Here is a 13,828-nt window from a genome sequence, read left to right as displayed (position 1 = left end):
CGCAAGCTTGTCTTTCGGTGGCTGGAGACCCCTTGGGGGGGGGCTTCCTCATCATCCTGCCCCCCCAACTGCAACTAGAGCCAGGCACCTACACTCTCTATAGTGAGTTGGGGACAGCAGCTGGGGGTGGGCTTAGGAGCCTGGGAGGTGGGTGTGGGGCTTGACAGAGTGGGAAGGAGGGGCATAGGGCCTGGGGTCCAGCAGGCCTGGGCACCTGTCCCAGCTTTGCCAACTCCTACCTGTTTGCTTTTGCTAAGTGTCCTCTCTGAGCCTCTCTTTGTCCTTTCTCCCTAGTCCTCCCGAAGCCTCCACCATGCCCTGGGCACTGACATGTGCAGGGTGAAGAGCAGCCCACTTGCTTGCCTGCTGACCTAAGCCCCACTGGCTGTGGCCCCCTGGCCTTCTGTCTTATTGGCTTCAGGCTGGCAGTGCTGCCAAGGTCCCCTGTCACCTCCTCCCAACTGTACCCACTCTGACCCTGGCTGCTCTAATAAACTCGTGTCTATAGGACACCGACTGTGCTTAGGCCCTGCCTGGCTCCTTGACCCAGGGTCGGGGTAGGAACGAAATTGGAGAGGGAATCCTGCCAGGTTTAGGTACCAGTGATTGAGACTCGTGAGCACGGGCTCTGTAATAATGATTCCCCTTTCCATCGATGACCCCTTTCCATTGATGACCGGTCATCCTGAGCTGCTATTTCACTGGGCCTCTATGTTTCCCCTCTATAATGTCACCCAAAAATGATGAAATCTACACATTGTGGATGAAGTTGAATGAGAAAAAGTATATGCAGCCCTTACAAGAGGCCCTGAAACCTCTAGGATAAAAAAAGCTTAAATGGTGAAGCCCCCTATAGTTAGCCTAGACATACCTGCAAGGGCCAGGTCTGCTTAGGAATAAGACCTGGTCCCTGGGCTGGGCTGCAACCAAATATAATGCAATTATTATAATACCTGTCCCCTGTCCCCAAGAGGAAATTTGTCAATGAGGGAGCAGAGAAGGCTTTCCAGAGGAGGTGGCATTAGAGCTGGGCCTTGACCAATGTCAAGTTTGCCCATGGAGGGGCAGAAGTCATTATTTTTTAAGATTAAGATAGGCTATTCTAGAAGATTATTCCAGAGGAATAAATTAAGACTTGGTCTCTGGAAAAAAAAAAAAAAAAAAAAAAGACTTGGTCTCTGATGCCAGACAGCTTCTATCTAACTTCTAGGTTCCTATGTGACCTTGTCATATTACTTAATCGCCTTAGCGTCATCCACAAAATGGATATTATACTTAAATTGGGTGTTGTGAGATTCGAATGCATTAATCCTAGAAGTGTTTACAACAGTCTCGGGCAGCCTGGGTGAGTCAGGGGTTAAGTGCTGCCTTCAGTCCAGGGCATGATCCTAGAGACCCGGGATCAAGTCCCACATCAGGCTCCCTGCATGGAGCCTGCTTCTCCCTCTACCTGTGTCTTTGCCTCTCTCTCTCTCATGAATAAATAAATAGAATCTTTAAAAAAGAAAAAAGAAAAGAACAATCTCAAGAACAGAGCTCAGATGTGAGGCCTGTGTGTTCCTGGTAGAGGAAATGGCTGCCTAGGGATGGTCTGGAGGGAAGGGTGTGTTTGGGGAGTGGCTGGAGCTGAAGCTGGTGAAGTCCACATGGGTCAGAGAGGGGAATCTGGGCACCATTCCCCTGCATGCTCTATGAGTGGCTCCCAAGAAGCATGGAAGTAAAAAAGCTGGGAGATAGCCGACATTAGAAGCCAAGACAAGGGCTACAAAGTATTTTTAATTTGTTCTTCAAATAGGGAATATGTTCACGTGTACATTTTAAGTTTTGAACCAAGAGTCACCTCCTACCCCTGGCTACCTTTCCTGGAAGCAATAAAACTAATAGTTTATGTCCTTCCAGAGAAAGAATATAAGCATACGTAACCAAATGTGGTATGATAAAAAAAAAAAAATGTGTGTTTGGTCTTTGTCCCTGGTTCCCGGCACAGAGTTACTAAAACCCTTCTGAGTCATAGGGGTGAATTTTGTTATTCACAATGAGCCCCTTCAAGCCACACCTGACTTTATGCTAATGAGGTGACTCAGGGTGGGTCCCCTACTTAGCTTCAGAGTGGTCTGGTCACTAGGAAGATCAGTCAAGAGTGGGGACTTTCAGTTTCCCCACCACCTCTGGGGAGGAGAGGAGGCCTGGAGATTGGAGTATTTCTGGACACAGATGTGCTGGGAGGGTGGCCCACCTAGAGAGGTCACTGGAGGTCTGCACCCTTCCCTGCAATGCCTTGTCTTATGCATTTCTTCTCTTTGGGTATTTCAGAGTTGTATCCTTTATTATTATTATTTTTTTAAGATTGTATATATTTATTTGAGAGGGAAAGAGAGAGCAGGGGGAGGGAGGAGTAGACTTTCCACTGAGCAGGGAGCCCAGCACAGTGCTTGATTCCAAGATGCTGAGATCATGACCTGAGCCAAAAAGCAGATGCTCAACTGAATGAACCATCCAGGTGGCCCAGGGTTGTATCCTTTATTTTATTATTTTAAAAAAGGTTTTATTTATTTATTCATGAGAGACAGAGAGAGAGAGAGAGAGAGAGAGAGAGAGAGAGAGGCAGAGACACAGACAGAAGGAGAAGCAGGCTCCATGCAGGGAGCCCGATAGGAGACTCAATCTCCAGACTGGGATCACACACCCTGAGAGGAAGGCAGACTCAACTGCTGAGCCACCCAGGCGCCCCAAGTTGTATCCTTTAAAATAAAGCTCATAAGTAAAGCACATTCCTGAGTTCTGTGAGTCTTCTACCAAATTAACCCGAGGAGGGGGTTGTGGGCACCCCAGATCTAAAGATGCTTTCTTATCCATACATTTCTTTTGACAGTTATATGGTATTCCTCTTCATGGATGTACCAAAATGTAACTTGTTTCTTATCTGTTGACATTTTAATTGCTTCCAGAGTTCTGCTCTTCCTAACAGTACTACAGAGAGTCACTAAGACTTTGTAAAGACATCATTATTCAAATGTGAAAAGATATCTGTAGTATGAATTCCTAGAAGAATTGCCCCAAGGCCACATCAAAATAGGCATTTCTACAATTTTTGCCAAATGTCCCTCTATAGAGGCCAAGATCATACCGGCCCCTCCTCCAGTATATGTGAAGACTGTTTTCCAGAACATTCACCAATCAGTGACATACCAGATTTTTTATCTTTGCCAAACTGCTAAGTGGAAAATGATCTCTTAGTGAAGTTCTAATTTGCATTTCTTCTTCTTTTGAGTGAATTCAAGTTCATATTTTTAAGAGAACTGTTTGTTTTCTTTTCTGTGAACAACCCTATTCTTTGCCCATTTCTCTCATTTTTGGTTTCTGATTGGCATATAAGGGTTTGCAGGAAAAAAAGCCCTTCGAGATGTCAATTGTAAGTATTTTCTTCAGTTTATGGCTTACTTCTGTGCAGACTTTTTAATGCAGCAAAATAAGCTTTTTTTTGTGGCTTCTGGGTTTTGTGTCATTGTTAAAAAGAACTTTCCACACTGAGATGACTAAATCTTCCTTAGCTTTGGCTACATTTTTATTTTCATTTTTTACATTCAAATTTTGAGTTCATCTGGAATTTATCATGTGCAAAATTCCTTCCCATTTTCCTAATGCCTTTTATTTAAAAGCTCTTTCTGGGGCAGCCTGGGTTGGCTCAGTGGTTTAGTGCCGCCTCCAGCCCAGGGCCTGATCCTGGAGACCTGGGATTGAGTCCCATGTTGGGCTCCCTGTGTGGAGACTGCTTCTCCCGCTACTTTTCCCTCTGTGTGTCTCTCATAAATAAATAAAATCTTTAAAAAAAATAAAAGCTCTTTTTCAACAGATTTGAAATACTACTTTTGTTATATATTAAATCCCTCTGTGCATTTGGATATACTTCTAGATTTTTCTTTTTTTTAAGTAGGCTCCACTCCCAGTGTGGAGCCCAATGTGGGACTTGAACTCACAACCCTGAGATCAAGACCTGAGCTGAGATCAAGAGTTGAACACTTCCCTGACTGAGCTACTTAGGCACCACCTACTTCTAGATTTTTCTAACTTCCAATGATCTTACATGCATCAGTACACCTCCTTAATTATTACATTGAATTATTTTGGATTTATTGTGTTTTTATAGATTTATTGTGTTTTAATATCTGGAGTCATTTAGTCTCCAGTGACTTCTCTTTGTTTTCAGAAGTTTTCTGGGTATTCTTGTTTAATTTGCCACATGAACCTTAAAACAGCTTTTCTAGCCACCCCTCCAATCAATTAAAATATTAATTGTGCTATATCTATAGTTTACTTTAAGGAGAATGGACATCTTTAAGAAGTATGTTGGCATCCAGAATAGTGTCTGTCCCTGACTTCTGCTTCTTTCAGGTGGTACCAATGGCCAGTGACTCCCAAATTTATACCTCTGTTCTGAGAACTGTTCCCTCCTTGGGCTTCTCTGCTTGGAGAAAGTGTTCCCAAAGGTCTTCCACTATCCCCCACCAGCTTGCTGAGTCCCTTCTGCTTCATTAATCCACTCAGGTGGTCAAGCCAGATCAAGGTTTAGAGTTGTTTTTGACATCCCCCTGTGTTCCAAGAGCCATATATAACCAGTAATTAAGTCCTATTGGTGGTGGTGGTGGTGTTTTTTTAGGCTGATTTTTAAAAAAGATTTTTATTTTTTATTTTTTTAAAGATTTTATTTATTTATTCATAGAGACACAGAGAGAGAATGAGACGCAGAGACACAGGCAGAGGGAGAAGCAGGCTCCATGCAGAGAGCCTGACATGGGACTCGATCCCGGGTCTCCAGGATCACACCCTGGGCTGCAGGCAGCGCTAAACCACTGCACCACCAGGGCTGCCCAAGATTTTTATTTTTTAAGTAATCTCTACACTCCATGTGGGGCTTGAACTTACAACCCCAAGATCAAGAGTCACATGCTCCACTGACTGAGCCAGCCAGGCACTCGAAGTCCTCTGGGTGGTTTTTTTTTTTTTCCTCTGCGTGTTTTTAATAGCTTTATTTAATTTATTTTTTTAAAGATTTTATTTATTCATTCATGAGAGACAGAGAGAGAATGGCAGAGACACAGGCAGAGGGACAAGCAGGTTCCCACACAGGGAGCCCGATGTGGGACTTGATCCCGGAACCCCAGGACCATCCCCTGAGCCAAAGGCAGACGCTCAACCACTGAGCCCACCCAGGTGTCCCTGTTTTTAACAGCTTTATTGAGGTCCAGTTGACATACAATAAACCAAATATACTTAAAGTGTACATTTTGTTTTGACATGTATATACCCATGAAACCATTACCATAATCAAGATAATGTACATATCCATCACCCCAAAAAGTTTCCTTAAGCTCCTTGGTGATCCTTCCCTCCCACCCTTTACCATTTGCCAGCTCCCCGCCCCACCCCCAGGTAACCAATGATCTGCTTTCTATCACTAAATTGGCATCTTTTTTTCCAGACTTTTCATGTAAGTGGATTATATAGTACATACTCTTGTTTGGCTTCTTATATTTGTTATAATTATTCTGATATTCATCTATTGTTCCTTTTTACTACTAGGTAGTATTCTATTGTATATGTATACCACCATTTGTTTATCCATTCATAATGTGCGCATGAACATTTGATTGGTTCCAGTTTGGGTTGCTACAACTAAAATTGCTATGAATAGCTTTCAGGTCTCTGCTCTGAGGAGGCCCCAGTGCAACTTCTCTGCTAGTCTTGAATCTGGCTTCATCTGGCACCAGCCACCTTTATCATACTACCTAAGTTTGACCCCAAGGAGGTCAAAATCGTATACCTGAGATGCAGTGGCAGGTGGTCAGTGCCATGTTGGCCCTGCCCCCTAAGACTGGTCCCTTGGGTCTGTCCTCCAAAAGGACTGGAGATGACATTGCTAAAAGCAACTGTTGATTACAAGGGACTGAGGAGGACCGTCAACAGAAAGGACCAGATTTAGGTGGTACTCTCCTTTTTATTTTGGCATAAAATAAATTTTATTTAATTTAGTAAGATATATGTAATAATTCAAATCAGGCTATGATATTCCTTTGCTCATTGGTTGGGGTGGTACCTTTTGCCTTTGCCCTGATCATCAAAACCCTCAAGGAACCACCAAGAGACAGAGCAGAAAAACATTAAGCACAGTGGAAACCTCACTTTTGAAAAGATGGTCAACATTGCTGGACAGATACCCCACTGATCTTTAGAGCTCTCAGGAACCATTAAACAGATTGTGGGGATTGCCCAGTCTGTGGGCTGCTGTTGGTGGCTGTCACTCTCATGACACCATAGATGACATCAGCAGTGGTGCAGTGGAATGCCCAGCCACAAAGTAGAAGATTTCAAGAAAGGATCATTTGACCACACACACACAAAAAATTCATGAATATTCACACACAAGTCTTTGTGTGGACATGTGCTTTTATTTCTCTTGGGTAAATGCCTAGGAGTGGAATAATGGGTCATATATGGCAGGTATGTGTATGTTTAACTTTTCCTTTTTTAAGAGACTTTTTTTAGAGCAGTTTTGAGTTTACAGAAAAATGATTATCAGAAAATATAGGGAATTCGGATTTGCCCCCCCATTCCTCACATTGTTTCTCCTATTATTAATAAGTATCTTGCACAAGGGATCCCTGGGTGACGCAACGGTTTGGCGCCTGCCTTTGGCCCAGGGCGCGATCCTGGAGACCCGGGATCGAATCCCACGTCGGGCTCTCGGTGCATGGAGCCTGCTTCTCCCTCTGCCTATGTCTCTGCCTCTCTCTCTCTCTCACTGTGTGCCTATCATAAATAAATAAAAAAAATTAAAAAAAGTATCTTGCACAAGTGTGGTATATTTGTTGCAGTTGATAAACCAATATGGATATATTAGTGTTACTAACTAGAGTCCATAGTTTACATTAGGATTTACTCATTAATGCTGTACATTCTATGGGTTTTGACAAATGCATAGTGTCATGTTCCTGCCTTTATAGTGTCATACAGAAGTTTCATTGCCCTAAAAATGCCCTTATCTTTTATCTATTCAGCACCCCTCCTCCCCAAACCTCTGATTTTTTTTTTTTACTATCTCCAGTTTTGCCTTTTACAGAATGTTATATAGTTGGAATCATACACTATATAGTTTTTTTCCTGGCTTCTTTTACTGATCAATAGGCATTTGAGATTCCATCATCTTTCTGTAGCTTGATAGATCATTTATATTTATTGCTAAATATATGCTTAGCTTTTTAAGAAACTGTCAAACTGTTTCCCAAAGTAATGGTTTTATTCTGAATTCCCACCAGCAGCATTTGAGAGTTTTGGCTCCTCCACATCCTTGCCAACATGGTCAGTCTTTTTCATTTTACTGTTTTAGTAAATGTGTAGTGGTGGTCCTTTGGGTTGTTTTAATGTGCATTTTCCCAGTGAATAATTAATGTGTTGAGCATTTTTTCATGTCTTATTTGTCATTTGTATATCTTCTTGGGCAAAGTGTCTGTTCAAGTCTTTCACCCACTTTTACTGGATTATTTTTTATTTATTTATTTATTTTTTTAAACTTTAGTGAGGGGAATTATTTTTTTTAATTTTTATTTATTTATGATAGTCACAGAGAGAGAAAGAGAGAGAGGCAGAGACATAGGCAGAGGGAGAAGAGGCTCCATGCACCGGGAGCCCGACGTGGGATTCGATCCCGGGTCTCCAGGATCACGCCCCGGGCCAAAGGCAGGCGCCAAACCGCTGCGCCACCCAGGGATCCCTGGATTATTTTTTAAATTGTAGAAGTTCTTCATATATTCTAAATACAAGTTCCTCATCAGATACAATTTTTGAAATAATTTCCTCCTAGTCTGTGGCTTGTCTTTTCATTTCCATAAATAGTTCCTCTGAAAGAACAAAAGTGTTTTATTTTGATGAATTCAATTTAATTTTTTCTCTTATTGTTTGTGGTGTTTTGTGTCGTGTTTAAGAAATCTTTGCTAAACCTAAGATCATCAAATTTTTCCTGTGCTTTCTTCTGGAAGTTTTATAGTTTTAGGGTTTATATTTAAATGTCTAACCTGAGTTAGATTTTGATGATGTGTCCTAAATGGTTATCAGATCCATCTACTTCTCTCTCCCACCTACCACTTCCCTAGCTTGAGCCACTACTCTCCCTGGTCTTTTATCTGCACTCCCTGCTTCCTCTATTTTCCCCTCTACCCCACTCCCCTGCAGCCTCCTTCTTCATCTGTACAAATCTGAGCAGCCTTCTACCCCACATAGAATAAAATGGAAACTTCCATGGTTCACCTAGCCCTGCCATAACTCTCTTTCTGCTCAAGTAACGCTATACATATTTCAGTATCTCCACTGTGCCAACGCAGTTCCCAGACCTGACATCTCCCCTACCCCTCATATGACCCCTCATGTGTCTGATTTATGCCTACTCTAACCCCTGGATTAAATAGGGTTTAGCACCAATTTTTCCCAATTAATTATGGATGTCATCATTAAATGAATGTGTATGCCCTTCAGAGGGGTTGAGGCCACCATCTGATGCTCAGGGAAGCACAGTGCTTTGCACATACAGGAGGTGGTCAGTGACTATTTGGTGAACAATCAAAAGCACTCAGTAGGAGTGATAGGTTTTGTGAAGGTGATTCTGGGGACTGTGGGACAGATAGGTTGGGCCAGAGAGGGGTGGCCTCTGCATACCTCTCCAGAGCCTCTTTCTACTTTTGGGCCCTTATTTATTCCCTGTGACCTAGTTACGAGGAACACCTGCTATTCCCTTCATTGGCGTGTGTTCTCCCAGCCTCTGGGCCTTTGCACAAGCTGGTCCCAACCCTCCACCCCCCACCCCAAGCCCTCTCCAGCGACTCATTGACTTCAACGTGTTCATCAGGATTCAGCTTTCTTTTTTTTTTTTTTTTAATTTTTATTTATTCATGACAGTCACACACAGAGAAAGAGAGAGAGGCAGAGACACAGGCAGAGGGAGAAGCAGGCTCCATGCACCGGGAGCCCGACGTGGGATTCGATCCCGGGTCTCCAGGATCGCGCCCTGGGCCAAAGGCAGGCGCCAAACCGCTGCGCCACCCAGGGATCCCAGGATTCAACTTTCTAATCATCAAAACCAGGGGACTGGGGGAACCTGCACCCCCAGCAGGGGGCTGGTGTGTCTTAGTCGTGGGTCTCTGCTGTGCAAAGGCTTTGGCAGAGGGGTTTAGTCAAGATCGGGTGCAGGAACGCTGCACGGTGAAGAGCAAAGAGCCCAGGCGCTGGTTCCACCTCCAGGGAGGGCGCTCGGCAAATCACATCTTCCCGCCTCAGTTTTCCTTCTCTCTGAAGTGAGAAGGTGTGAATGAGGTCAGATTAAACCAGTGGCTCTCACCCTTCTTGCGGCCGTGGGTCCTAAAATCCTAGGAAAGCTGTGCCCTGCTGCCCCAACAAAATGCTCGTGTGTACGCCCTAGGGGAGCTGCAAGAGCGGCCGGGCCGGGGCCCCCAAGCTCAGGGAAAAGCGCGGAGCTGGGAAGGCGCCCGCCGTCCTCCTCGCCTGGGCCCCTGCGTCTCCGACCTCCGCCGGCGCAGCTCGGAGGCTGCGGGCAGGACCCGGCGGTCAGCAGTGCGCCCGCCCCCCCGTCCGCAGCCTCTGCCGCCCCCTCCCGGGTAAGGCGGGCCCAGGGCGCTGCCGCGAGGGTGGGCCGGGGCTCGGGGGCGCGGGCAGGTTCCGGGTTCAAGGAGCCCCGGGGCGCGAGACAAAGACGGGTTCCCGCGGTTGCGCGTCAGCGCCCCTTCACGCCCGGGGAGCCGAGGCCCGATGGGGAAGGGGCTCGCCCGAGGTCGCGCAGCGGGCGGGGGCCTGTGGGGGCACGCGGAGCCGGAGCCGCGGGGCGGGCCGAGGGGGCGGCGGTGTGCCCGGCTCCCGCAGGGGCGCGCCCGCCGCCCGCCCAGCCCCTCCTCCTCGCGGCTGCCGCAGCCTGAGGTCATCTTGGCCCGGAGCTGGGGGCGCGCGGGGGCCGCGGGCGGGAGCGGCCTCCGGGGGCGCCGCGTGGGGTGGGGCCGCCGGGCCCTGCAACTCGAGCAGCTGCCCCGGGTTAAAAATACCCCCGGCCCGGCCCTGCCCCGCGCCGCGCTCCCCGCCCCCGCGGTGCCCTTCCGTCTGGGCCTGACACCCTAGTGTGTCCTCTCGCGGAGGCCGCCGAGCGGCGGGGGGGACGCCGTCAGGGCCAGTCGCGGAAGGTGCCGGCGAGATAAGGGAGAGCGGGGAGGCAGCGGAGCCCGAGCCCGAGCCCGAGCCCGAGCCCCAGCCCCAGCCCCAGCCCGAGGAGGAGGAGGAGGAGGAGGAGGAGGAGGGCGGGACAGGAGGGCGGAGGGGCCGCGGGAGGAGGGCGGGGAGGAGCGCTCTTCCTGGTTGGGCCCTACCCGGAGCCGCCACCCGGGAAGGCAGCCGCAGGCACTGCAGCGGTCCCCCCAACGCTGCCGCCCCAGGTAAGGAGCTGGGCGGCCGGGCCGTGATTCCGCGACCCCCGGCCGCTGCCCCGGGCCCCCTGAGTGCCCGCGACGGCGGCGGGGGCTCGGGAAGCCGCACCGCCCAGGCAGCCCCCCGGCCTGCGCTCCCCACGGTCTCCAGGGGCTGGGCTGGGGGAAGGCCGGAGCGGGAGGGACTAAAGCCCGGCAGCCCCGGACCACCGTACCGGTCCCAGGGGCCTGGGGAGGGCGGCCCTGCCTGCCTGGAGTTCTCAGCCTCCGTGCCAGGGAAAGGGGCCAGTGCCCAGGAGTCCGGGGAAGGGGTTACTGTGTTGTTATCTCCGGGCTCTGCCCCGCCTGCCTGGCCGGCTGACCACACGACTGCAGGCCCAGGACAATGGGAGTCTGGAAGGGAGAGGCGGTGGCCGGGGTACCTAGGGGCCGAGGAGCCCCTCTCCTGGTTTCTGGGGGCACAGGGAGGTGGCAGAGAGTCCTGAGTTCCTGAGGGGAGCAATGAGGTGGGGGACACCCCAGGTTTGGAAAGGAAGGGCAGTCAGTGGCAAGTAGGAGCCCCAGTTCTAGTTTTGGGAAGGCCTGGGTTCTGAGCAGGCTGGTCTGTCCTGCAGGATGGCTGAGGAGATCATCACCCCAGTGTACTGCACTGGGGTGTCTGCACAAGTGCAGAAGCAGCGGGCCAAGGAGCTGGGCCTTGGCCGCCATGAGAACGCCATCAAGTACATGGGCCAGGACTTTGAGCAGCTGCGAGCACACTGCCTGCAGAGTGGGGCCCTCTTCCGTGATGAGGCCTTCCCCCCTATACCCCAGAGCCTAGGCTACAAGGACCTGGGCCCTAACTCCTCCAAAACCTATGGCATCAAGTGGAAGCGTCCCACGGTGAGAGGGACCACCTTGGGTGGGACTCAGTTTACCCCTATCGTGGGTGAGGAGTGGGAACAGGACTCCAGGTCCCAGGTGTGGGGTGGGGTCTAGGGTGGCTGCACTCCAGTTTCTAGGAGGGCTGGCCCAGAGACAGGACTCTGGGTCTCTTGCAGGAGCTGCTCTCAAACCCCCAGTTCATTGTGGATGGAGCCACCCGCACAGACATCTGCCAGGGAGCACTGGGTAGGCCCTGGGAGGAGGGGGTGGTTCTGGGTGTTTTTTCCATAGTAGTTCCCCATGCCTGTTCCTTCCGGCTCTGCCCTAACCCCTCCCTCCTGCAAGCTCAGGCAGGCTCTGGCTATCAGTGTGGGGCTGGTTTGCCTAGATTCCTGGGTCTTTTCTCTAAGCTAAGGGACATGGCGCCCAGGGAATCCCAGGTTGTCTCCAGTACGGGCACTAGTGCATCACGGGGAGCAGAGCGGCACAGCAGGCCTGATATGGGTCCCTCCTATCCCAGGGGACTGTTGGCTTCTGGCTGCCATAGCGTCCCTCACCCTCAATGACACACTTCTGCATCGAGTGGTTCCACACGGCCAAAGCTTCCAGAATGGCTATGCTGGCATCTTCCATTTCCAGGTGAGGAGCCCTCAGTCCACCTAGGCCCAGGGCTTTGGGGAAAGAGGGGTATCAGGCCCTGGAGGAGGTGAGGACCAGCACCCACAGCAATCTGCAGTTAGGGTGGCTTAAGTCCACACCCTGTGGGGATCAGACCTCCCTCTAGAAAGAATTTGACCTGTTGATGCCATCTCAGATCTGTCATGTGTGAAACGGCTGGGCAGGTATTTCAGCTGGCAGTTTTCCTGCGTGGTTGTGTGTATCAAGGAGAAAGTGCTTGGGGGAATAGAAAGATCTCTATTATTTCCCATGGGACAAATCCTTTTCCTCCATAGGGTCCCAGGTTTGCATATGAAAAATAGTGTTCTACTGGGGAAAACAGACCAGCACATGTGGCTATCTCCACCCATGGCACCAGTCTCCCCCCACCCCCCACCCCCAACTCCTCCTACACTTTGGCAACCTCCAGCCTCCAACTTCCTGCAGAAAGAAGGGCAAGATTAAGTCTATTTAAATTTTTTTTTTAATTTTTATTTATTTATGATAGTCACACACACAGAGAGAGAGAGAGGCAGAGACACAGGCAGAGGGAGAAGCAGGCTCCATGCCGGGAGCCCGACGTGGGATTCGATCCCGGGTCTCCAGGATCGTGCCCTGGGCCAAAGGCAGGCGCCAAACCGCTGCGCCACTCAGGGATCCCCAAGATTAAGTCTATTTAAACCAACTATTCCCTTTTTTGCACACAGGGCCCATTTCTTAAGTCACACTAAGGAATTCTCAGTGAGCTGATATTGGGAGACACACCCCAGCAACCCTGGATGAGACCCTCTGGTGGCCCCAGCCCTGCCCTGGGGGACTCCTGGGTGCCCTCTCTTTCCTCTTATTCGGGGAGTTCCTTTCCCTATTCCATCCTCCCTTGGGGCCAAGCAGAACAGACCAGTGGTGCCAAGTGCTGCACCTGCTAGCACTGGTTTGGAAGGATGTGGTCTCACTGCCTCCCCCGCCCCCCTTCCCTTACTCCTCTAGTCCGCTCCACCCTGGCGTCTTCATTGGCCCGCTTCACACTTCCCCCACCTCCAACCCTCACTACTTAGGCTCCCCTCCTCCCCTTGCCCCATTGTTCTGCGCTCCTCCCAACTCTGTTAGTGCTTGGTCACTTCTGGCCCCAGGCTTCTGACTCCTCTGGCCCTGGGAAACTTACCTCTCCTGCCATCTCAGAGGCAAACCTGTGAATGCAGGAACCGCACCCATCTTATGGTCTAGATGCCACATTTTTGACCCATACCTAATTTATATCTATACCCGCCCCCACTATACATATCCTGACTTTTGACTTACACTTAATTTACATATGCCCCCCCATACACCTCAAATGAGGGAGGGGAGAGGTAGGGGGCTTGTTCCTGAGAGCCAAGCCCCTAGGGCTTTCCAGCCTCTCTGTGCCTGAAGAGGCAACCTGGTCTGTTTTGAAAATATCAGTAGCACTACCCTAAAAGCTTTACCTTTGTGGTCATGGTTAGTTTTCCCTTGAGGAAGGCTTCCCTTTTATGGACAGGAAACTGAGGCTCCAACAGGCAACCTCATTCAGGATCCTGGATCCCAGGTACATGATCAGACATCTAGCAAGTTGGCAGAGTTGAGGCTTGAGCTCTGGCCAGGGCAATCCCAAAGCAGGCACTCACTGTGCTCCCCTCCCCTCTAGCTGTGGCAGTTTGGGGAATGGGTGGATGTAGTCGTGGATGACCTGCTGCCCATCAAGGACGGGAAGCTGGTGTTTGTGCACTCCGCACAAGGCAACGAGTTCTGGAGTGCCCTGCTTGAGAAGGCCTATGCCAAGTGAGTAGGAGCCAGGGGCCAGCTCCAGGCAACCC

The 13,828-nt window shown here is 49.7% G+C and overlaps 1 protein-coding gene across 2 annotated transcripts in view; it reads left to right on the top strand.

Annotated features, from left to right (window-relative positions):
* The first annotated feature begins 9,392 nt into the window (after window positions 1-9,392).
* Window positions 9,393-13,828, top strand: part of CAPN1 (calpain 1) — a 28,433-nt gene continuing 23,997 nt past the window's right edge. Inside the window, exons 1-5 of one of the 2 annotated variants that reach the window (XM_055315225.1) lie at window positions 9,393-9,662; window positions 11,090-11,357; window positions 11,516-11,585; window positions 11,860-11,978; window positions 13,660-13,793. In XM_055315225.1, coding sequence (XP_055171200.1) covers window positions 11,091-11,357; window positions 11,516-11,585; window positions 11,860-11,978; window positions 13,660-13,793 — 590 coding nt within the window. In that variant the 5' untranslated portion in view covers window positions 9,393-9,662; window position 11,090. Of the gene's footprint in view, window positions 9,663-10,374; window positions 10,485-11,089; window positions 11,358-11,515; window positions 11,586-11,859; window positions 11,979-13,659; window positions 13,794-13,828 lie in introns of those variants that run through there. The other variant, XM_055315226.1, reaches the window with a different exon arrangement.

Source organism: Nyctereutes procyonoides, unplaced genomic scaffold, assembly GCF_905146905.1.
Source record: "Nyctereutes procyonoides isolate TBG_1078 unplaced genomic scaffold, NYPRO_anot_genome, whole genome shotgun sequence".
NCBI classification, from domain to species: domain Eukaryota; kingdom Metazoa; phylum Chordata; class Mammalia; order Carnivora; family Canidae; genus Nyctereutes; species Nyctereutes procyonoides.
The sequence above is the reverse complement of the archived record's forward strand: the minus strand, read 5'-3'. Positions and strand labels throughout refer to the sequence as shown.